Raw genomic sequence first — 24,225 nt, 5'->3', positions numbered from 1 at the left:
TTTTTGATTAATTTACTAGGATAATTATAAGTAGGTTGAATGACTTATTATCAAAATATAGTAAGAACTGACTTTCAAAATCATTGTTTATAAATTCATTATTCCTGCATTTATTTATTCATTCCTGCATTATTTAAATAAACCTATATTTGTATTGCATAAAATAAAATATTATTTATCTTTAAATCTGAAAATTTAATACATTTATGCAGCGTATCTTCTATTTTCACTAAAATAAATGATAATTTGATCTAAAAAAAAAAAAGAAGAAGTTTAATTACAGGTGACACACATGAAACTCTACCACTTTTAAAATTTTCCATTAAATATTATCTCAAGGAATAAAATAATAATGAATAATTTTTCTAATTGAAATAAGGTTTAAAAATATTTTTAATTATACAGTCAAACCTCGAACTTGAAGGGAGAGGAGAAAAAATTTGAGATACCGAAAATTCGTATTATCAAAAATCGCATGTTATCAATGATAAAATAAAGAAAAATGCTCTTTACATACCTTATTTACTATTTGATATTTATTCTAAAAACACTTTTTACACTTAAAAAGATTCAATTGTTGTTTGCTTTAGAGATGTGTAAGAAAGTTTGTCTATAACATTTTCTAGGTGGACTATGGCTTTAAATTTCTCCTCTGACATATTCAGCTGCCTCTCAATAAATCTCCTTACAGTGTCCACTGCAGAAAGTGTTTGTTTGAGAATTGATTATGATTATGAGCATTGGTTTTCTGTTCTTAAAATGTTTTTTTTACTTTCAGAAAAAAAATCAACACTTATGGAAAAAAAATTCACGTTATCGAGGGATTAGAAAAAAAAATTCGAGAAATCAAGTTTTTTTTTAAACATTGAGTGTATAGAAAATTTGAAAGGAATTTTATTTTCTTCGAGATATCGAAAAATTCGTGAAATCGAGGTTCGACTGTATAATTTTGCAAGAAAAAAGAATTGTGAAATAGTTTTGAACCTTTTTAGAACTGATGCACATGAAATAAGCAAGGATGCTTTTTAAATCAGTCGTAATATGTGTAATTAAAAAAATAACATTATTAAAAATGTGGAATGTACAACAAGACCTTTTCTACAAAAATTTTTAGGAAAATCTGTAACATGATGGCAACTGCAATTGGTCAATTTTACTTCGAAGGAGCCATTCTTATAAAAATTATATTTATTAAATTATGTTAATAAATAAAATAAAAAATATTAGGCTTAAGAGAGAATAAAGATTATAATTTTATTAACAAGTTATAATAATTAAATTATAAAATTATATGCAACAAATTTTGTTATAAAATTACATATAAACAGGTCAATAATGGAAAAATAAATAACATACCTAAATTTGAGATTTTCAAAAATAGCTGGTCTCATTACATCAACCCCAGACCTCTCATGAATCAGGCAAATGGTTTTAAAGTGCTCTACTGCAATCTCAAAAAAGCTTACATCATAGTTTGCCTCTTTAAAAATTTGAACTAAATAAAACAAAGCAAAATATTAGCAAAAAAATAATTGACTAAATAGAATAATAGGAACAATAAATTAAAATATTATTAATAACTTATATAATGTTATCAAAAAAAATTTTAACAAAGAGACTGTAAGAAACTACTAAGTTAATATATAAAAGTAGGAAAATAATGCAACAATTAAAAATATTTTTAAGTTCATTTAATCAGAAAAAAGAAATTCGATAATAAAGTACAGAACCCGTTATCCGGAATTCAGAAAACCGGAAAACCAAAAAACCGGAACGAAATTCGATAAATTTTCCCGCAATTTAAAAAAAAATATTTTTTTTTCCTCATGAGATTTTAGGATTTTTTTTTTCTTTTTTGAAAGATGTTTACCTCACCATCATTTCAGAAATAATCATTTGTGTATTACCTCATCGTTTTTTCTTATTTTTAAGATTATTTCCAAATATTTTTTTTTAGTTGGGTTTAACACTAAAAAAACGGCTTTTTGTAGCGATTCAGAAAACCGGAAAAATCAGTTATCCGGAATAGCGATAGTCCCGATCGTTCCGGATAATCGGTTCTCTACTGTATCTGTTTTTAAATGAATTTTAATATTTAAAAGTATTCATTTTTCTGCAAATATTACTGATAAATGTCAAGATTACTCATAAAAAAATAAGTGCTTAGAACACTAATGTTTGTACAAAAACAAATGCTCCGCAATATATTTTGATAAATAAACATTATTTCATTACTATCATGTTGTATAGGGTTAAATTTTTGTTCTTAATATATTATATAATTTTATTTACTTTTTCATATTTTAATCAGTAAATAAAGCTAGCAAACAGACATTTTAAATTACCACATTTTTTAATAATCATTAGTTTGCAAATCATAAAAACAAATCTAATTCATATATGGTTTAAATTTTTTTTTCATTTCCTGAAATTTTTCAGGTAATACTCAAGTTGGCACATACATTTTCGGCACAATCTAGACTAGAGCTTATTTTTGTATACATTTTTGAGAACTATTAGAATGTAGAAATATTTAATAATTTTATCAAAAATATTTGGTAACTGATAATTCTGATAAAATTGAGAACACAGATTCTGAGATAGAAATATGTAGTTATTGTGATGGTCACATTTAGAAAAGGAAAAATATATTTTTTTACTTTGCAATTATTTCTGTTGTTATTACACTGAGACACATTTCATACCAGGCTCTTTGACCCACACACAAACCCAAAAAATCGATTTAAAAAAAATCAGACTCAAATTGGCAATTTTAAACATAATCAAAACTAAAACATAATAAAAATCTGTTTTTTCTTACATTAATTATTTCTTATTTGACTTATCAATAATAATGCATAATACACAAACATACAACACTACCTTCTAAACTTAGCGTATTTAGATAAATATGTATGTAGCTTAAAACTAATATAATATTTTTTTAAATTCAATATTAAAAAAAATCACTTTTTTCAAAACAATTTCAGGTTTCCTAATGTTATTTGTTTTGAACAGAACAAGTTCAGAGTACAGGCTGGAGTAACTTAGTACTTATTTTATATTCTCAATAAAAAAGTTTTCAAATACAAATAAAATAAACGTTTATAGGTATGAAAACAAAATATTAAAGATAGAATTTTTTAATTCTTCTAACAAGAATATTTTATTAGTAGTTATATTTTAATGCTACAAAATAATGATTTAAATATAAAAATTAATTAAATTTCAAACCATTTTAAAATACTCAATATGAAATAAAAATGAACTTATACTGCTTTATAAATTTTATTCAATAAAAGTTTACATAATGATTAATTAATTTCTTTTCTGATTTAAAAAAAAACGGCATTTAACCAGTCTTTTTGGCTTTTTCAATTCTTGGTCTATTCCTCAATTTTGACCAAATCAGACCACAAGTAAAAAACACTTTTTCCACACATTCAAAACTTGTTGGGCAGTTTCTTGATGTCCTCAAAAATTGGCAAAAACTGCATAAAGCTGAATTTTCTGAAGACTGCTTTTTTGCCTGATGTGACATAGTGATTTTTCTTTGACATAGTGACATTTCACTGTGACATAGTGATTTTTTCACTAACACCAGTAAAAAACATAAATTTTGGGAACATAGTGGGATCTTATAATTTAAATCCCATCATCAATACTAACCACTCTGGGTGATTTGTTTGTACCCAGTCTTCAGCAATATGTTTTTGTTCAGGTTTGAGATGTTTACCCATGTATTTTAGACTCGTCATATATTTAGATAATGAAATGATTTAAGGGCTTGCTTCATCCTCTTTTCAATTTTTTATTTATATGTTAATAGTTCATTTTTGTTTTAAGTTTAACAGAGCAAGCAATATTAGATTTTTCTGCTTGCATTTTTGGCTTCACTAAGCCTTTTACGCATGTGAAACATTAGTTTTTGCATGTGCAACACCTATTTGTAATTCACTACATTTCCAAAGATTTTCATAATGTTTCAAGAGGAAGTTAATCTGGGATTTCATTTGATATTTCTACATACTTATGAAAGTTTTTCACAAATATATCCATACAATCAATATGGGAATTCCAACGAAAATAATTTGGTAGTAGGGGCATCTAATCACCTTTTTCCTTTAACCACCCGTGTAGCTGATGTGATGGTTTCAGGAACAACCTATTAATTTGATATTTTTTCTTCTAAAAGATTTAAATAGTAAGCAGAATACCAATAAGACATCATGTTTAGATATTTCTCACTTAAAATTGCTTTTATCTCTACCATTTCCATTATACGTGCAATTAGCCAGATGTGCACTTGAACTTCAATACCAAGAATTTGGTTACAATGCTGTATTGCTTCAATCGCAATCTCTGCACAATATTAAGCAGTCTTTTCGTCACTTCGACAATTCACTGCATTAAAAAAAAAAGAAAAGGAAAGTCTGACCTGTTATATGCTTGCGGTAATTACAAGATTATGCTTACCATCTGTCCAATAAAAAAATAACTGAGGTATTGTTATCAAGTTGTGCTTTGTGCCATTGCCCACACCACCATTAACTATATTCAACAATTTTACACCCAAGTCACTGCTACTGCGATGAGAATAACCAGACCTCAATGTCATCATCATGTTCTCGTATTCAACTCCATTTGCAGCATTAAATGTAATATTGTTGCTTTAGAGAAATTTAAAGCCATTTATTTTAATTCATGATTTAAATATTATTTTCCTACAAAAGTTTTCTTTTTAACTAAAATTGTTCTCTTTTGAATCAAACCTAAAAAGTGTTAACTAGGTAATGGTGTAAAAAAAAAAAACAATAAAACCCAAAATTTAACTCCATTTACACCATTAAATGCAATATTGTTGCTTTAGAGAAATTTAAAATCATTTATTTTAATTCATGATTTAGATATTACTATTTAAAATTGTTCACTTTTGAATTGAAAATTAAACCTAAAAAGTGTTAAACTAGGTAATGTCTTAAAAAAAGCCAATAAAAACTGAAAAAACCCACTCGAGTTAAATTTTTTTAACAATAACTCCAATTTTTTTTAAACCCTGTTTTAAACAAATATAACTTGGTTACAAGCGAAACAAGATTAGTTATGCAAAATATTTAAGATTTTATATTAATTTTTGGAACGAATGTTTTTGAGCAAGAGATGGAGCCTACTGTTTCAAAATATGTGTCTCATGTAACAAATGTTTTTTTTTTAAAAAAATATCAAATTTGATCAAAAGAAAAATTCAATATAGCATAAAATTTAGGTTCCACAAAACTACAGTGCTTTTTAGTATACTTACAAACTCTGGTAAGGACTTCATTATCTTTAATTTCAGGTATCGATATTTGTCCTACTTGTAAAACTAAATTTTTCATTTTGCTTCGGATTTGCTCTTCATTTACCTCACCTTCAGCTGAAAAATAATTTTGAAGAAATTTTAAAAATTACTTGAAATTAAAAGCATTTACATACATTTAATTATTGCTTAAAATTAAATACATATATAACCTCGTTAAGTTGGGGTTAACTTACAAAGAAGGGTGAGTCCTTAATTTTTTTCCCTCAGCATTTCTTGCATTATATTATTCTTATGTACATCATATTATTCATATATTTCTTTGTAATTAATGAGAATAAAAATTTATGTAATTAAATTGTTTTAATACCATTTTAAATTCCCTTTATATAATATATTCCTTATTAAATTAATAGCAATTTCTTAAAATATTAATACACAAAAACATTTCAGTGATAAGAAAGGTAAAAATCCATGTATTATACCCATATGGACAAATCATAAAGGAGTTAAGGTTAGATTTTAATATTATTTTACTAATTCTTTTCTAGCCCATAAAAGCATAGATCATTTCATGAAAAAGTTTTTTTTGTTCAATTCAAGGATGTTTAGAATAGGATTCTTAAAAAGAAAATATTTAGAATAGCATTCAATATCACTTCTGGACGAATTTGACTAATTATAAGTCAATATACAATACAAACAGGTCATATATAGGTGGTTAACTTCACAGGTAACAATGTCCTTAATTTTTTAACATTGGTGCAGAAAATTCTCAGTCTAATACTTACCCAGAACACTTTTTTTCTGGTTTGAAATTTCCACCAAAATTAGTTTTTTTATTTTTATTTACAATACAAGTAAAATTTACTAGTTAAGTTTATCTAAAAGTAAAGTTTATTTTTTGTTCAATTCAAGAAATTTTAGAATAGCATTCTTTAAAAGAAAATATTGTTCGCCATCTTGCTCGTTGAATGTGGTTAAATAACTTATAAGTAATTCAAAAATAATTTCAATAATATAATTTTTGCGACTTTGTGAAGATAATTTAATATGTACTACATTAAGTAAAAGAAAAATAGTTTAGAAATATCATTTAATACACAATGTCCATACATTTGGTCCAAGATCGGTAATGGGGTTGTGGGAAATTATATATCGACTATGTCAACCTTCATCTATCAAAAGGTACCTCAAGATAGGATCGAGTTAACATGTCTTATATACTATTGATTTGGTATTTTTTTAATATTTGTAGTGGTAGTTACGCCACACTACTCCCCTTCCAGAATTTTATCTGTGATAGAATTCGATGAACAATTACCACTAGTTGATAGAATCAAGTTAACATGTCTTATATACTAGTGAATTGGTATTTATTATTTTTAGTGGTAGTTACACCACATTACTCCCCTTCCAGAATTTTATCTGTGATAAAATTCGATGAACAGATACCAGTAGTTGATTAATGCTGTTTTATTTATTAACTTCAATTTTTGCTCATCATATATATATAAATTTTTTTTCTTCCAAGCATTTCGCTCGTTATTTTTTTTATAGCTTTTTCGCTATTTTTTCCCATCATTTTTTTATAGCTTTTCACTATTATTATTTTTTTTTCAAGCATTTCGCTCATTATTATTTATTAACCGGGAGACTTTATTTACTTCACCGGTTTTTTTTTTTTAAGCATATCAACTGTTTAATGTGGATTCATCCATCAATATTGACAATATCTTATCACGTCCGGGTCACCAATGTGGGGAATTAATTATCGACTATGTCAACCTTCATCTATCAGGGTTCCTGAGTTCGAGCCCTGCAAATCAACATAAGAAATTCAGAGAAAGTAAGCTTATTAAGAACAATCTAAAACTCACATGTATTTGTGAACTGCATTAAATTCATTCAAATTTCTAAACAAAAAACTTTTTTGCTGGGTTTCAGTGTTCTAAGTTCTTGTTTATTGTTATTTTGTCATTAAACGCTATCGGTTGCTCGTTTCTGCTTTATTAGTGTTACTTATACTTCAGTAACCGGCCTAGGGCAAAAACAACCTTTCCTAGCAAGTGAGGACAAAATAAAAATGTGATCAGAAGTATCTATGAGGAAACAATTTACGTTTAGCGTAAGTTTGTGTTTCTTATTTATTAACTATTTCAGTTGAAATCAGATTCGAAGTATATGGAAATTATAGCAACTAATTTTAAAAACTTAAGCTTGATTTTAAAAAATGCTGGTACTAACATATGACTTTTTTTTTAGTTAAAAAACTACCAAATTGAAATTGAGAAGAAGAAAAAAAGAATTCTGAGTTAACTATACATAAAATAAACAACTGAATAAATTTTAAATCATAGTTAATTTCGCAAAATATCATAATCATTTGGTACTTTTTGGTTATCTAAGTTAAAGAAATTCTTTTTTTTTTTAATTTAATTTTTGTTTCTTAAAAAAAAAAAATGAAAAGAAAAAAAAAAAAAAAGACGTTATATTATTAATCACATATGGACTTATATAGTCCAGGGCCGGATTTAAGCTTGATAGGGCCCTAAGCTACTGAAAATGATGGGGGCCCTTATAAGTTCAATTCCATTTCTATACATCTAAAGTAAACTCACTATTTTTTATTGTTGAGTATTAACATTATATTATTAAAAAATTTAGTAATATTACTTTATTGTTAAATATATTAATTGTGATGAGACTATTATGTAGAACCTTTCTTTTATTGCACATACTTTTTGAACGAGGGGAAAAAGTTACAAAAGAAACACATTTTAAGCACAGAGTAAAAATTTGGCTTGCTGGGCCACTATATATTTAGTTTTATTATATATTAGGTTTTTTTAGATTCATTTTGAATATATTTTACTAGCAATTTTTAATGATTTTTTCGCGAATTTTTTTCTCAATTGTTTTTTCTTTGCGTTACAAAATCTATAAGGCTTAGAAAATATGCAAAGAGTTAAAAAGAAAACCAGAAAATACAATTTGATTATTAGTTTTATTTTTTTTATGACCGCCGTTGAACAACCGACTCAATTTTGAGTTTACGCCCTATCAAACAGGCTATCCTGGCCAAATTTATTAGTTTATTTTATAACAGTCATTGCACAGCCGACCCAATTTCGAGTTTGCGACTACTAATATTCAACTCCGTGGCCATGTCATTTTGAACCCAATCCAGAAGACAAGAGAACTGTTAGATTAGTACCCAGAGGCATTTATTTGTTATGAGAACTTGGAGGACTTTGTGACCCCTACAGATTTAACATGCACCAGTCACCATTTTATACATGGGTATTCTTCTGCCGGCTTGATTCAAATTCCCATTCTCACGAGCACGAGTCCAACGCCCTATGAACGCGGCTATCCCGGCCAAATTTATTAGTTTATTTTATAACAGTCATTGCATAGCCGAACCAATTTCGAGTTTACGTCTACTAATATTCAACTCTTTGGCCTTGTCATTTTGAACCGAATCCAGCAGTCCCTGGAGCTGGTGAGGGCCGTTATATTAATACTGTTTGTAAAAATAAAAAGAACATTACGTAAGCTGATATTATTTAATTGATGTTTATATTGAAAATATTTCTTCATTATTTTTGCTTTCTTTTTAATTATTTTAAGTACATTTGTTAAATTTTAGTGCAAGAAAAAAAAATTGTCATTATTTATGTAAATTTTTGGCTTATATTTTTAAGGATTTATTAAAGGGTCTATTAAATATCAGAGAGAATAAATGTCATACGGGTTTAAAGTATCAGCTCTGCTCTTGATGGTGTATAGTGGCTAGGATGTGAAAGAGCAACAGTCCCGGGCATCCAGCCAAAACGAGCATTCAACATATCAATGGAACACACTAAAGCTTTATATCAATTAGCAATTAGTTTTAGATAATTACAATTGTAGAATAATTATCTTATTATAGAATGAAATGTTTTAAAAGACAAATATCTGTTAATGTTTAACATTTAATCAACGAAAAAACAGAACCAATATTGAAATCTAACGAATTTATTATTTTTAATTACTGATAAAGTTTGTGACAGAAAAAAAAATTAAAGCCTGATAGATTTCAGAATTTTAGAAACACCTTCTAGTTATACTATTCAATCAAATAGGTTTCGATGTCTTTCATCCCGGTCTCATTAGTGATTCAGCATATTTCGATATCATTTTTGTTTTGTTCTTACTTAATATTAATTTGTTTGCGACAGTTAATTTGTATACCTCTTTTACTACATTTTCGAAGAGTTTAAAAATATAATATTGAGGATTTTAACTGAAATGAAATTTGCTTTTTTTGTATGCCTCTTTTATTACGTCATCATCACACCCACACGCAACTGTCTACTCTAATAAATAATGCTATATAGAATGAGATAGCAAAACAAACGTTTGTTTAAATTCTTATTCAAAAGTATTAGTTAATTTTTATTTTTATTTTGAACTGTCAATATCTGTCCTTTTTTTTAGATATTTTAAAGTGCTATTTAAAACTGCTGCATTTCACATGAAAGCATTAAATATATCATTTGTACAATTTTATAGTAAAATAAAAGGGAATTCAGATCCTTAGAAACAGATATTAAATAGCCTGATGATCGAATGATGGGGTAAAAAAAAACTTTTTTACCTTTTAAACTAAAAAATTTCTTATTTATAAATAATTTATTAATACTCAAATTGCTTGAAAGATGATATGTTCCCTACTAATGACAACGAAGTTTTTTGTTTTATTCAGTCATTTATTTGTATTTATTATGTCCGACAATGAAAAAAGGGGAAAAAAATGCATTTTGGGCTTCTGAGGGCCCCAGCTCCGCATAAAACTTTAAAAAAAGAGGGGGGAAAGTAGTATCTGGGGGCCCTTGTCATCTCGGGGCCCCAATCTACAGCTTATTTAGCTTATATGTAAATCCGGCCTTATAATAAGTTTGAAAAGTAATTTTTAAATGGCAAATTTTTTTTACTGTTAGATTGTATGTTATATAAAGGTAGGTACTTTATTTGCGTCGCACTAGAGCTTTTACTATTTAGAGCTTTTACTATTAGAGCTTTTACTAGAGCACTTTACTATAGAACAGGGCCGATACCGCGCACCCTCGGTCTCCCAATGCAGGCTGGTCAAAGTGGTCACCCACCCGCTTACTGACTGCAGCCAGTGATGCTTGGCTTTGGTTTTCTACTGGGAGCCGCATTCTTACGATCAGTCCACTGCAGGACGAGTTATTTAAAGTACTTGTAAAAAGAATAAAAATTTATTACAAATCATTCATTTAGAACATTTTTCCCAAAAAAAAGAACATTCAAAACAAAAATAATAGCAAATTTTTTTCTTCAGCGTAGATTAACCGAGATGGAGCAACACCTAGAAAAGAGAAGGCCTCAGCACGTAGTACCATAAACAAGAAATTTGATAATTTAGTATATCCAAACGTAATGACATCTTTCGTCTTTACCATCATTACGCAGCTTAGTAGCCCGAACATAGCGACATCTTTCTTATTTTTCATCCTTTTGAGCAGTTTATGTTCGTTATGTCAGACTACTAAATTGATCCGTGCTGAGGCCTTTTTTTTCTAGGAGGTGTTGGCTGGAGGCCACCAGTTTAGAAAGCACTAAGGGATATTGACCCAGTGGGCCAGTCAATCTCTGATAGGCACTTAAAACCATTCTCTTTTTAGTGGTACTTGAACCTACTCTCTTTTGATTAATACTCAAATAGGGGTGCAAATCTCTATTACCATTTTTTGGTAAGGAATTTCTTTTTTTTAAAAAGTATTTTATGTAATTTTGTTTTAAAACTGCAAATTAGATAGAAATATTTTGGAGCATTTGAGGGTATTTAATAATTAAGGAGGCAAAATTTAAAATTTTTTTTTGGTAGAGGATATTTTTTCCAGTCAAATTTATTGTATCATCAATGTTCTTCTTTACAATTACAAAAAATAACAAATAAGAGGAGACCATTTCCCATTAGTGGTTTAGTTTGAGGCAAACGAGAATTTTTTGGTAGATTTCAAAATCTTTTTTTGTTGGGGGGGGGGATACTTTTAGATCTTTGTTTTTGGTGGGAATTATTCTTTCCAGATGTTTTTATTATATGTTCAACTAAAAATTTTGCTAAGAAAAAGACATTCATAACCAGGACATTTGTTGAACTAAAACATTAGTTTCAAATTTTTTGGGGGGTTATTTTGATCAATTTTATGACATTCAAAATAAATGTCATAAAATTTATAATAAAATAAAATAAATAAAACCAATTCACTTAATGAACGAATCCTTATGTTTTCCATTTTATTTATTTTTACTTTATTGACTGCTAACAACATTAACTGTAACAAATTGTTCACTGGAAAGTGCTTTAAACAAAGTTAAACTACAATAAATCACATAAAATCTGTCATATTTGAGTTAGTATTCTCATAGGTAAATGAGAGAAGAAGCAAAAGAATTTAAAGCATTAAATAAAACACAAAATTAAGCCGGAATAATTAAATATTATTAATTTTATTTTAAATAATTAAATATTCATCAATTAATTAGATATTATTCTAAAACTAATTATTCTACAAGGTTAGAAGTTTGCAGATCAAAAGGATCTTTATACATTTCATTTCTTTTAACACTTTAATATCAGCTATAAAAATTTTCTAATATCAATATTAACACACATTTTGTTGTGATATGATCATCACGTAAAAATGATAATAAACACGTTTTTTTATAAAAAAAAAAAAAAAAAAACTGCTGTGCACAATTTTCCATGNAAAAAAAAAAAAAAAAAAAAAAAGACTGTATATTGTGATGAAATATTTCATCATTTTTGCAATTATTTTTAACTTATCATAAGATTAACACCCAGAGAAAGTATTGTTAATTGATGCTTAATATATGAAAATATACTATCGTAGGAGTTAAATAATTTAAAAAATATAATATTTCAAAAATTCCTTTCTGCCCATTTCAAATTAATTCTTACATATAGTATAGAAATTAATTTTTTAAAAAAATAAGAGGCAATGATCGCTGCTCACTCCACTTTTCAATCCCAGTAATTGCAATAAGAAAATGGATACAGCTATAAATACATAATAAAAAAAATAAACACAAATAAAAAATTACAAATTAACCTTAGTAGGTCGAATATCATTGAAGCGGTACAAAACAATTTTCACAATGCAGAATTAGGGATCATGTAGGACACATAATTCTACATTGGGAAAAATAGTGTGCCAATAGATTTATGTAGGCAAAATAAAATAAAACTTTAAAAAAAAATTTTTTTTGAAATCTAACTTATAAAAAAAAATTTAATAGGGGAAATGGAAATAAATTTGAGTGTTAAATTACTTTCCAGCTTTTCCTTGATGCAAGTGAGAGTTCTAACTAAAAACATTGACATCAAATATCTCTTTATTGATTTTAAAGTCTCAGTTTTGCCTGTTAATAGACAGAATTCTTATAAATACAAACATTGATAGATAAAAAGGTAGAGAATTTACTGTCTGCTTAATATCGCAGATTAATTTTCTTATTTTTTTCCTTTTTATTGACTACCTTTGTCTTTCCTTAATCCAGCTTTTTTTTTTCTTTTTAAATTTTTGAAATATCATCTGAAGAGCAAATTTATTTCACATATAATTTTGTAATTTTTGAAAATTTAAAATGTTTTGATTAGTATTATTTTAAACAGGAAACACCAAACGGTGTCCAAGTTTAAGAAGTACCCATAGTTTTTGAAACCCCAGTGAAGTCTATGTACCAATTTTAATTCTAAGTAATAAAATATTCACAACAATAAAAAGACAATATTTATTGTGCTAATTAGATTACATTTTCATGTAACACAGTAATTCTTTACTGAATAAGAAAACAATAAAGGTAAGCTTCGTATTGCAAAATAAATGTGCCTTGAAATCTTCATAGGGTAAACATAACATAAAAAAACAATATTTATTGCACTAGTAAAATCACTGTAAAATAATCAATCTTGAAAAAAGTTATGACTCTGTATAACATTAAAAAAAAGACAACTTGCATGGTAAGCACAGTACAACAATTGTCAAAATGTAAACAGTTAAACAAAGAGTAAAAAAAAAACAGTTGAAACAGATCAGCTACATTATTAAATAAGCATATAAACATGAAAGAGGCACTTCTCTTATAACACACAGATATCTCTTTCTTATAGAACAGTTGTTTTTCTGAAACTAAGACATATTTAAACAATAACTTAAATATAAAGTAACATTTAAAAAATAGGAAAATTTAATTACAGAAAGAAACAGTTCTTGGAACTTCAATTATATCCCATGACATCATTATAAAAAATTCTACATTTCATGAATCTTACAGAAAAATAATCAACTGTAAATTGTAGCATAGTAAGGCTAACAAATATCTAAATAAATTCTAAGTTCATATATGTCAGTGTCATATATATTTATATCATCTTTTATAGAATCAGAATGTTAGTCCATTTGTGTTTCTTTTTCCAATTCTTTTTTAAGTAGTTTCTTTTTCATCTTCAAAATCTGGAGATCTGCATCATCTTCAATTACAACATAAGTGGCATTCTTTAAGTATGAAACGAAAATTATATTTTAGTAAATTTAATTATAAAAACATATGGAAATTATATGAAAATACATTTATAAATATAAATACAATGAAGACTTTCTACAATAAAGTCCCCCTCCAGCAAATTTCTCCCTATAACAGAATTTTTAATCGAGCATAAATAATATTCAAAATATTCTACATAAAATAAAGCAGTTGTAGCGAATTTTTCATACAGTCATCTTTAAAATTTTCGAAAAAATTTGCAATTCAAAGTCAGAATTTTAAAATTTTTAAAAACTTTATGTTATTAATATTATGCATCATTATTAGTTGAAAAAAATAAAATAACAAACTCAAGTAACTCTTTCAGGCTTCTTAGAAATGGATGAAGAACTGTTAACTGCTTCACATTTTATAAGTGAAAATAATTTAAACAGAATAATGACAAAAATGGATGTCAAGAAAGTGACATTGATTTGATTCTGAAAATAAATACTTTTTATTGCCAAAATAACACTAGAGAAATACCTTAAGGCCAAAGGTAACCATTAAAAGATGTTCCCAAGTGAAAGAAAATAGCCTACCAATCATCTGCCTTTAAATTTATTAGTATTGAGTAAGTGAAACCACAGCCCCTACATAAATCAAAATTTTAAATTCATATAACTTTTTATAACAGAATAACATATCAGTAGACGTTCTACTCACACAGCTTTTTCATTAAATTAATAATCAACTCATTTATGAACTCTTTGTGCTAATAAACTAACAATTATTAAATAACTTAACCACAATTCAATGTTTTTTAAAAAAAACTTTTTAAATTTAAAAATTCAAGTTTTTATTGAGCCAAAAAAAACAACACATTATTGTTGAAAGATCTTCATTTTGCAAAACTAAATCACATATACTCACATCAATACATCGAAGCACAGTAGTTGCTTCATTATTTTTGAGGAAAAGCTTCAAACTAGTTTGTACTAATTCTTTTGCTGAATCATGTTCTTTGTTTTTAACTAACCTGTAAAATTAATAAAATATTTATATTTTGCAATATTGATTTATTGCATGATATTAATACGATTCAATATCGATACGCTTTGTTTCAAAATAATTCAGTGGTGAATGGGTGCATTAATTGAAGAAACAATATTTAATAACAACCAAATTTAATAAACAATAAAAAGATATGACACGAAAATACAACATGGGGCTCGCCAATGAACCACCCAATTCAATCCATTGCTTGCCACATAAGTGATTACAGAATTATTGTTGAGTGATTACAATGTCCTCTTCTGGTCAAGCAGAAATTTGTAACACGCTTAATAGCAACCAAGAATAATAAATATAATGTATAGAAGCTATTCTCAAAATTAACTTCCATATAAAAAAATTATATAGTCACAGACTAATTTTTCATTAAATTATGTAAAGTTTTCATGCATAAAATGATTGTAAGACAATAGAAAATAATATAATAAATAACATTCAAGAATATTTAAAGGAAGATTTTTTTAAAAAAAGAATCTTTAAAAAATTGATGATTAAAATAATTGAAAATAAATAAATTGCAATTGAAAATAAATAAATTACAATAAAAAGATTATTTCAAAAATTATTTCAAAGTTAATTTTGAATGTAAAAGAAATGAGCTGAAAATTAAATAATTAATACTAATTAGATACGCATCACATTGAATCTTTAAATATAAAATGAATTTAAAAGAATTTAAATTTAAAATGATTTTAAAAGTACATGTTGAAACTTCAATAAATGAAGAAAACACATGCATTTTAAATCGATGCTCCCCCACCCTGCTTGCCGTGCTCGCCAACCTTCCATGCTTCACAGTTCCGCTTAACTGCTTTGAGTTACTAGTTTGAGTTCTTTAAGTGTCTCAAGTCTGATTTAAGTTACTTAGAGTTCACTTCATTAGAACATCGGATACCTACTTTATTAATTTTAGTCAAGATTAGTATGTAAGCTGGTACTCTGTAATATGAAGTTTTTAATATATGCAACCTGAGAAATCTTTGATTTATAGACATTTAATTCAATTTATATTCATTGGATTTGATTAGTATGGATTTTAGAGTTGTAAATTACATATTAAACAAATAATTTATATAATTTCTTAAAATACACGTACATAACTTCCTACGTTTGGAGACATAACAGCTTTAAGTCCTTTATTCTAACAAATATTTATATAAATAAAAATATAGCTCTAAATTATTATAATACCCACCTAAATTAATAAGCATAATAAAACATAAATATAAAAAAGTTTATTTCAATGAACTGTTTGCTTTTAACCTACTATATTTCTGCCCAACTTACAGCTTGTTTAATTTCAGTTTTTCGTAGTACACAAGAAATATCTGAATGGAAATAGGTAACATTACACTTAAAATTGAATTTGTTTAAGACTTCTCGTTCAATTTATATTAAAATTTTTTTTTTACTTTCATGAAAAAATGGGTATAAAAATTCTATGCCTGGGCTGAAAAATAACTATTTTGCTTACATCATATTTCTACATAAATATTCATTATATTATGCTTATATTTTCTTCATACCATTAGTTCCTACTTATATTTTTCATACATACTTTATTTTTATTTATTTAAACTTGAAACTTTTTTACCACAAGAAACTTATTTTAAAACACAATTATCTTGAGATACAGATAATATATATTTTTAAAGTATAATCTTTTATATTTCATAGCTTAATTGCTAAGATTAAGGGGAAATGTCAATATAACATAGTACTTCTAATTCTTCAGAGAAACACTTAATTTTCATAGCTTCAACAGCAGAAATAGCTTTCTCCTATTTTCTGTTCAGCAATCATATGAATTGCTTCAAAGAACAAAATCAATCATGTTAAGTTTTCTTGGTAATACATGTGGCAGAAAAAAGGTGTATTTTATTCAACATTTTAAACAAATTTAAAACAAAGTGTTTTAAACGTAACTATCATGCTATACTTAATTTTTTTTATAATCCAGAGAACAATACTTGAATATCATACCTCTTTGATACATAGCTGAAAATCTTTGATAAACACTTTTTTGACTCAAGTGTACTGGGATTAATCTCAAGTGCTGTTTCAAAATTTATCACTGCTTTATAAAGAAATTTTCCTCTTCTATTTTTTTTCTTGCACAGGTCAAGATACCTAAAACATTAGAAAAAAAGTTAATACACATCAAGTTAAGGAATTTTCAAATAAAACAAAATTCTATACATACGTCAAAATAAAATTGTTAAGAACAATAAAGATCTAAAAAATGCAAATTGAGGGTGTCAGTCTTTTTTTATAACGAGTGGACAGGAAAAAACTAAACACCATAAGTAACTTTTGATCGAACGATTGATAGAAAAAAACAAGTAATATAATGCAAGATTATAATAAACCTTGCTTCATTTTTATGCAGCAGAAAAGCAATATTGTACATGAAAAGTAATTGTAATAATAAAATTACAAATGCTTCCAGACACTGGGAAAATATTGAACTGCAAAATAAAAAGGGTGCATTTACTTACATTTGACCTCTCATTTCATACACTTTATAAAAATCGGGCCAGCATTTTAAACTACTTTCAAATGCATCTTCAGCACTTTTGAAGTCAGCATCCTCAACAAATTTTTTAGCTTTAGCTAAACTGAAAAGAAAAATATATAAATTTAAAAACAAGAAAGAAAACGCAAAAACCTATTTAAAAACTAATAAAATTATTATGAAACCTAAAAAAATTGCAAACATAAGCTAATTAGATTTTTCTCGTAAAAATAATGCAATCAAACTAATCAAGTAACTTTTGAAATGCTGAAAAAATTCATAACTTTAGAACAAAATATGAGCGAAATCTGTTGAATAATTCCTTAGAAATCAAATTTTAAATAACAGGGCTCCCACTCAATTTTCGAAAAAAAATTCAATAGCTTTCAAGGACATAAAATCAAATCATTAAAGGACCCATTCATTTTTACACTTAATATACTAAAGTACATGTCAACCAGATTTTATAATTACGTTGCAGCAGAAATTGTATATTTTCAAAGCACAATGCTTGTTTGACAAATTGATAATATTAATAATAATTTAATTTATCAGCTACTAATGCAAATGGTTGATAGTTATAGGGCAGCTTCAAATCACTTTGAAAAATTCCAATTGATATAAATTGACTAAAAAAACTCCAATTGATACTAGCAAGTAATACTAGCAAACACTTAAAAACTGGCACCTGTGAAATTTTTCATGAAAAATTTGATGAAGTAAATTAGAATTAATGAAAAATAATATTACATTAAACAAGCATAGTAAATAATTGATAAAGTTTATGTAATTGCACCTTTATAAAAATATAAATACTTTTTTTAATATGTTAAATCCAAATTTCAGATTACGGGAAATGAATATAATTACATAAAATATCAAAATATATGCATTTAGCACATCTGTTGCAATTTTAATAGCAAATTATCGATTTTGTTACTTCAGAATATCAGTAATGTATTTTGAACATAATGAAATTTATTGTAGAACAATATTTTACAGATAACTAAGACTTACGAAGCTTCATTTTCTTTAAAATAGATCCATAAAATGCGAAGCGTGATTTTTAATTTTATGAACATGTGTAATTTTTAAAAATCACATTTATACAAATCTAGATACACTATACGTAAATAAAAATTATAAGAAAGGTGAAAAAAGTCTCAAAGATTGCATAAATCACGCATCACAATTTGCGATTTGTAAATTGAAATCAAATTGCGGTGAATGTTTAAATCAGAACAATATTAATAGAAATGTTACAAAAGGCAAGAACTAACAAGATGTAAATCATGATGTAAGATAAATCACTTTAATGTGAATTCTGTTGCATGATAAGCTAATAATTTTTATGTAAATAGTGATCATTATGAAGAAAATTGTAATTTGTGACTCGAAAGTGGCTTTATTTAAAACAACTATGTGCAATTCATAAATCGTTTTGATGAGAACTGCAAGCGTTAATTCTTGAATCTCTTTTATGTGAATCGCGATGCGTAATTCTAAAATCCTTCTAATACCAAGTAAACCACTTGAATAAGAATTGTGATGCACACTTCCGAAATTACTCAAACACGTATCACGTTACATGATTCAGAAATAACTTTAATTGAAATCTTGATGTGTGCTTGATAAACCATTTTAATGTGAATCATGATTTGTGATTTACAAAATACCTTGATACGAATTCTGATGAGTAATTTGCAAATCAGTTTAAAGCAATATTCGATAAACGATTTATTAATCACTTTAATTTGAATCTCAATTCGTAGAACATTTTATATGAATTCCGATCCATAAATCAAGAATCAGTTTAATGTGAATCACGATTTTTATTCATAATTCAAGATATCTAGATCAAAATTTCATTTATTAGCAGTAAAAACTAAATGTAAAAATTTGATTTTATATGATAACAAATTAATGATCCTTTTGATAAAAATTAAAAAACAAATAGGATAACAATATTAACCTGTCATAATAATGAAGTTAACACATCGAATATAATTTTAAATTGATGAAACACTAATTATCATTCAGAAACTATGACTAGAAAAACTAAAATTTGCTAGAAATTTCAGCTTTCTTAACATTAGAGATGAACAATAATCTGGAGTGAAAAATCTAGAAGAGAAAAGTTTTGTATCTTTTTTAACCTCTTTTCACTCTTCAATCATTAAACATTGCATCTACCAGAATTTCTATAATTTTCATTGAAATTTATTTATTATTATTTTTACTGTTTTTTTTGTAAGAAAGATTAGTATTATTTTAATTCCAAAAAAAAAAAAATCAAGTACTTTTCAAGTATCCTATGGCAGAATTTAAGAACTTTTTAGGGCCCTGATTTTTTTCAAAAGAATTCATGGACTTTCAAGGTTTTTCAAGTACCATGGGAACCACGATACACGACTTCTTTAAATTTCGATTTCTCAGAAACTATTCACCGTTTTTGCTCAAATTTGTAATTTTACATAATTAAAATGTAAATTTATATACTTTAAAATGATGTAAAAAATGGCATAACTTAAAATTAAAAAATTTTTTTGTCTATTCTTGAATAAAATAATTAATATTTACGAAAATTTATTTTTTGCCTGGCATTATCTTCAGATAAACGAATTTTATAATTGTGTGAAAAAGTGTTTCAATTCACTTAAAATTTTTTTGAAATATGGGATTAAGGGGTCCAAATTTCGGATCACTCTCCACCAAACTATGGGGACATATTTTGGGGGACCAAAAGTCTGAATCTGTCAACAAAAAAAAGGGGGGGGATTGTTTATGTAGAGGAAGTACTTTTTTTTGTCTGATTTCTTCTTATCTTAAAACATCATAGGAACTAATTATTTGCATATCGTAAGTTATACCCTCGAACCATTAAGATTGAGTCCAAGACTGTGAAGATATAATAATTGAATAAAAAGTTATTCAGGGTTGTCCCTTTTTTTTGGGCGCACTGTACAAGTACAGCCCAGGCAAAATTTGTAACGGCCATCATGAGATTTTTTTTTATGTCTTTGAAAAATGAACTTATTATTATTTTAGTAGACGTTTAGAAAACGAAATGAACTTGTAATGAATGAATGTGAAAGAATTATGTATGAATATGCAAGAATGAATGAATATGTAAGAATTAAGAAAGTAACTGATTGCGCTTTTCTGAAATCAAACCCATATTAGTGCAAGGATTGCATGCCTGCCAAAATTGGAGAAATAAAATAACGGGGATTTTACTAGCAACATTTTTTGGGGGGCTACGAGCAAAGTTTTGATACATCATGCATAACCATGTAAGTTAAAATTGGAAATAATATAAGTACCGTAATTTATGGAAGAAATGCCGCACCTATCGTAAACGCCGCACTTGTGATAATGAGACTTAAAAGAAAAAAATCATGGTAAACGCCACACATGTTGTAAACGCCGCACCCATAATAACGATTTAGCGGCAAAAGTGAATATATAACATTAATTCCTTATAAATACTACTAATGTTTTAAATTAAAATATAAATTAAAATTTATAAATGTATAATTATAATAAAATCAATTTTGAAATCTGCTATTGTATATTTTGGACAAACTGCTCAGAACAACATGTTACAATCAGCTGTTGGTGCCATCGTTAGGTAAAAAATTTAAATAACTATATTTATATTACTTTAATATAAATGATTTTTTTAACATTACAGTATAGGACCCAAAATTCGACACTCACGGGACCGACGAAATTCCGTATTTCGGAATTTGCAGAATTTTGGATCTCTTCCGGAAATTCCAATATGGTGCCCGTATATTACGATAATTCAATTACGCTGTTAATTTCAGAAGAACCAATAAATTTAGCTAAGCTTCAATCGTAGATTTTGGTGGGGTGAATTTAAAACTGTCCCATCTTTAGAAATTTCATTGATTAAAATAATAATCTATAAGATATAATCAAGAAGAAATAATCCGAAGGATAAATAATTCAAGATGAAATAATCCGAAAAAGAAATAATCGTTTCTTCTTCAGAGCGAGATCATTGTTCTCGTTTTTTCTTTTACATAACATTTTATTTTAACAAAAGATGCTCACCTCGGAAGAAAAAAAAAAGCTAACAAGGAACTACAAAAAAAGTAACAATTAATGGCAAGAACCTAACAATGAATAACTACAAAAAAGAAGCAAACAACTAATAACGATAAAAAAAAACCAAGTTAACAAGTGTAGCAAAAAAAATTAACAGTTAATAAGCAATAAAAGGATAAATAAATCGAATTTTTTTTAAAAAAAAAAAGCAGCAAAAGGGATAGAATTCATTTTGTACACCAAGTGAGAAAGAAGTTTCAATGTCAAAAGGGTGTGGCTAATTTATGGTCAAACAGAAGAGGGAAATGGGGGAGGGGGACAAAACCAGTAAAGCACTTGTCAAGATTGATTCATCAGTTTCTCCCAACTAGCATTTCTTTATTTTGTTCATTGGAAATGCAGATGTTTTTACTTTTCAATTATGTTTTGTTTGATACAGATTTATTATTTTTTCTCTTCATGTTTTTATTTTTAAAAGATAAAATATAGTTACTTCCTTCAAGAGAAAAAAAATCCAAATAAAACGAAATATTACTTTTTTTTCCCCTCTTATCATTAAAATTTCTTTAAAAGAAAAAAGAAAGAAAAAATTTTGGTCGGATTAAGTGCCGAATTTCGGGTTCCATACTGTACTACATATTTATATTTTATAAATATTTTTTTTAATTTAATTTATTTATTTTTTGGAAATATACCTCTTTTTATTTAAATAAGAAGATATCAGTTTATAAGTCGCGTCCATAACAACGATGTATAAATATTAGCAAATACTAAAAAGAAAACTTTCCGCAATTTAATTTCTCCACAAAGCACGTTGTAACAAAGTGAGAAAAAATGTGAAAGAGCTATCAAACACGCGGTTTGGTGGGAACTAGATCGAGATCAACCCACTTTCTTTAAGGGGTGGTTGGTTATCAATAGTGGCGCCATCTTTTGCCATAATTCGCAACTATTTTGATTTTAAAAAAAATTTCTTTTGAAAAATGAAAAATTTATTTTTAAAATATCGTAAACGCCGCAACCGGCATTAACGCCGCAATTAAAATTTTAAAACTTTTAAACACGTAAGCGCCGCGGCCTTTCTTCCATAAATTACGGTACTTACATTTAGCAAAGTAAAAAATATGTATATAAATCTTAATCTTAAGAAGATTTCTCTAAACCATTATTTACAATTACTTAAACTATTAACACTCAACATACTGCAATACTGGCAATAGTACCAGGAGAAAGGAATAAGAGAAGTATTTTTGCCATTAGCTGATATTTTATCATCAAAATTGTTTGGAAAAATTTCTTCAACAAACACGAAGAAATTTGAGAATATACGGGTAAACAGGAGATAGTTGTAAAATACAGGAGTCTTTGTTAAAAAACAGGAGACTTGACAGGTAAGGGATAGTTTCTCAAAAATTTAGATAGTAAATAAAAATTTAGATAATAAATTTTGCAAAAATCTTTTATCATGTAATTTTTTAATGATTTTTGTTAAAAAAAAAAAATTCTAAGTGGGATAAAAGGATCTGAAAACTTTTGACTATTTTAAATAAGAAACATAAAAACTGTATATCTCCCAACTATTTTAAGAGGGAAACTTCTACAAAAAAATAGATTTCGTAGGCAGCTTCTGCAATCAGAATTTTAATGAATATAAACAAAAGTGGCTGGAATAAAATTGAAAGTAACTTGTTTTATTAAGTCAGTCTATTTTGTTACAAAAGTAACCACTGTTACTTTTTCTGACTAAAAGTAACAATCAATGAACATCTTCATTGTTTTCCGACCCAAAGAAAAGCACCAAAATGTAAGTGACTCGAAAGTGTTACAATGTTATGAAATAAACAGCACCACATTCAAACAATATTGTTATTAACATAACTTTAACAGATAAAATATTTATATGCATTTAATTTGAACAAGTAAACAAGACTTACTGGGCTAAGGCATCATCGTGCAGAGCTAATTTTGCACTTTCAGACAAACTGGCTGCAGTTTTATTTCTAGGAATGATCATACTGAAAAAATATGAATAAAAAAATTTACACTTTGCATAAAAAAATTAAAAAGTTTTTTCTAAGATCTATGACAGTGAAGAGCAGTAACTTTTCTGATTGCTTTTTAAAATACAACAATTTAAACCCAAATATTGATAGATGCTTGATCTTTCACAATTACAGTGTAAGGCTTAAACAATTGAGTCATTGTGGCTTATAATTGTATTTTTTAGCAATTTATCAAAAATAAATTGTATTACAACAATTAAGGATCAATCAAAATTTCTTTCATTTTTTATTAAAGTTATTGTACAGATCATTATAAAGGTAACAGCTGCAAATATTTACACCATATAATTTTCTAAGAAAATAGAAAAAATTTTTTTTTTAATTTCCAGGGTTCCCACTCTATGATGAGATTGAAATTCAAGGACTTTCCAGGACTTTTCAAGGACCTCAACAAAATTTTCAAGGACCTTAATCTAAGACCAATTTTAAAAATTATTCTCTTCTATTTTACTAGAAGCAACAATGCTTGTTGTGGCAATAATTAATTTCAAATATAATACCTAAATGCTTTGCCTATATAGAGAGAAGAGAGTATATGTATTATGGACTAAAATTTATATTTTTTTAAAAACAACCCTACTGGTTTTACATATTAATTCACAAAATCATTTTCAGCACAATCTATAACTAATGGTAATGAG

The 24,225-nt window shown here is 26.8% G+C and overlaps 2 protein-coding genes across 5 annotated transcripts in view; both read right to left on the bottom strand.

Moving 5' to 3' along the window:
• The window catches only part of LOC107446007 (uncharacterized), a 33,217-nt gene extending 25,892 nt beyond the window's left edge, over nt 1–7,325 (bottom strand). For 2 of the 3 annotated variants that reach the window (XR_001584340.3, XM_016060538.3), the window contains exons 1-3: nt 7,180–7,325; nt 5,303–5,416; nt 1,357–1,495 (exon numbers count right to left, since the gene is read on the bottom strand). Coding sequence is in view for 2 of the 3 variants with exons in the window: in XM_016060538.3 (XP_015916024.1) it covers nt 1,357–1,495; nt 5,303–5,416; nt 7,180–7,207 (281 nt within the window). In the remaining variant the exon portion in view is untranslated. Of the gene's footprint in view, nt 1–1,356; nt 1,496–4,030; nt 4,050–5,302; nt 5,417–7,179 lie in introns of those variants that run through there. The other variant, XM_043050473.1, reaches the window with a different exon arrangement.
• A 5,787-nt stretch (nt 7,326–13,112) lies between these two features.
• LOC107450404 (uncharacterized) overlaps nt 13,113–24,225 on the bottom strand; it is a 30,307-nt gene continuing 19,194 nt past the window's right edge. For both annotated transcript variants that reach the window (XM_021147014.3, XM_071186882.1), the window contains 5 exons: nt 23,456–23,536; nt 17,431–17,550; nt 16,916–17,062; nt 14,792–14,897; nt 13,113–13,890 (listed from right to left, as the gene is read on the bottom strand). In XM_021147014.3, the coding sequence (XP_021002673.1) occupies nt 13,786–13,890; nt 14,792–14,897; nt 16,916–17,062; nt 17,431–17,550; nt 23,456–23,536 (559 nt within the window). In that variant the 3' untranslated portion in view covers nt 13,113–13,785. The remainder of the gene's footprint in view (nt 13,891–14,791; nt 14,898–16,915; nt 17,063–17,430; nt 17,551–23,455; nt 23,537–24,225) is intronic.

The sequence above is a fragment of the Parasteatoda tepidariorum genome, chromosome 10 (genome assembly GCF_043381705.1).
Source record: "Parasteatoda tepidariorum isolate YZ-2023 chromosome 10, CAS_Ptep_4.0, whole genome shotgun sequence".
NCBI lineage: Eukaryota > Metazoa > Arthropoda > Arachnida > Araneae > Theridiidae > Parasteatoda > Parasteatoda tepidariorum.
Note: the sequence above shows the minus strand (reverse complement) of the source record. Positions and strands in the feature narration are given on the sequence as shown.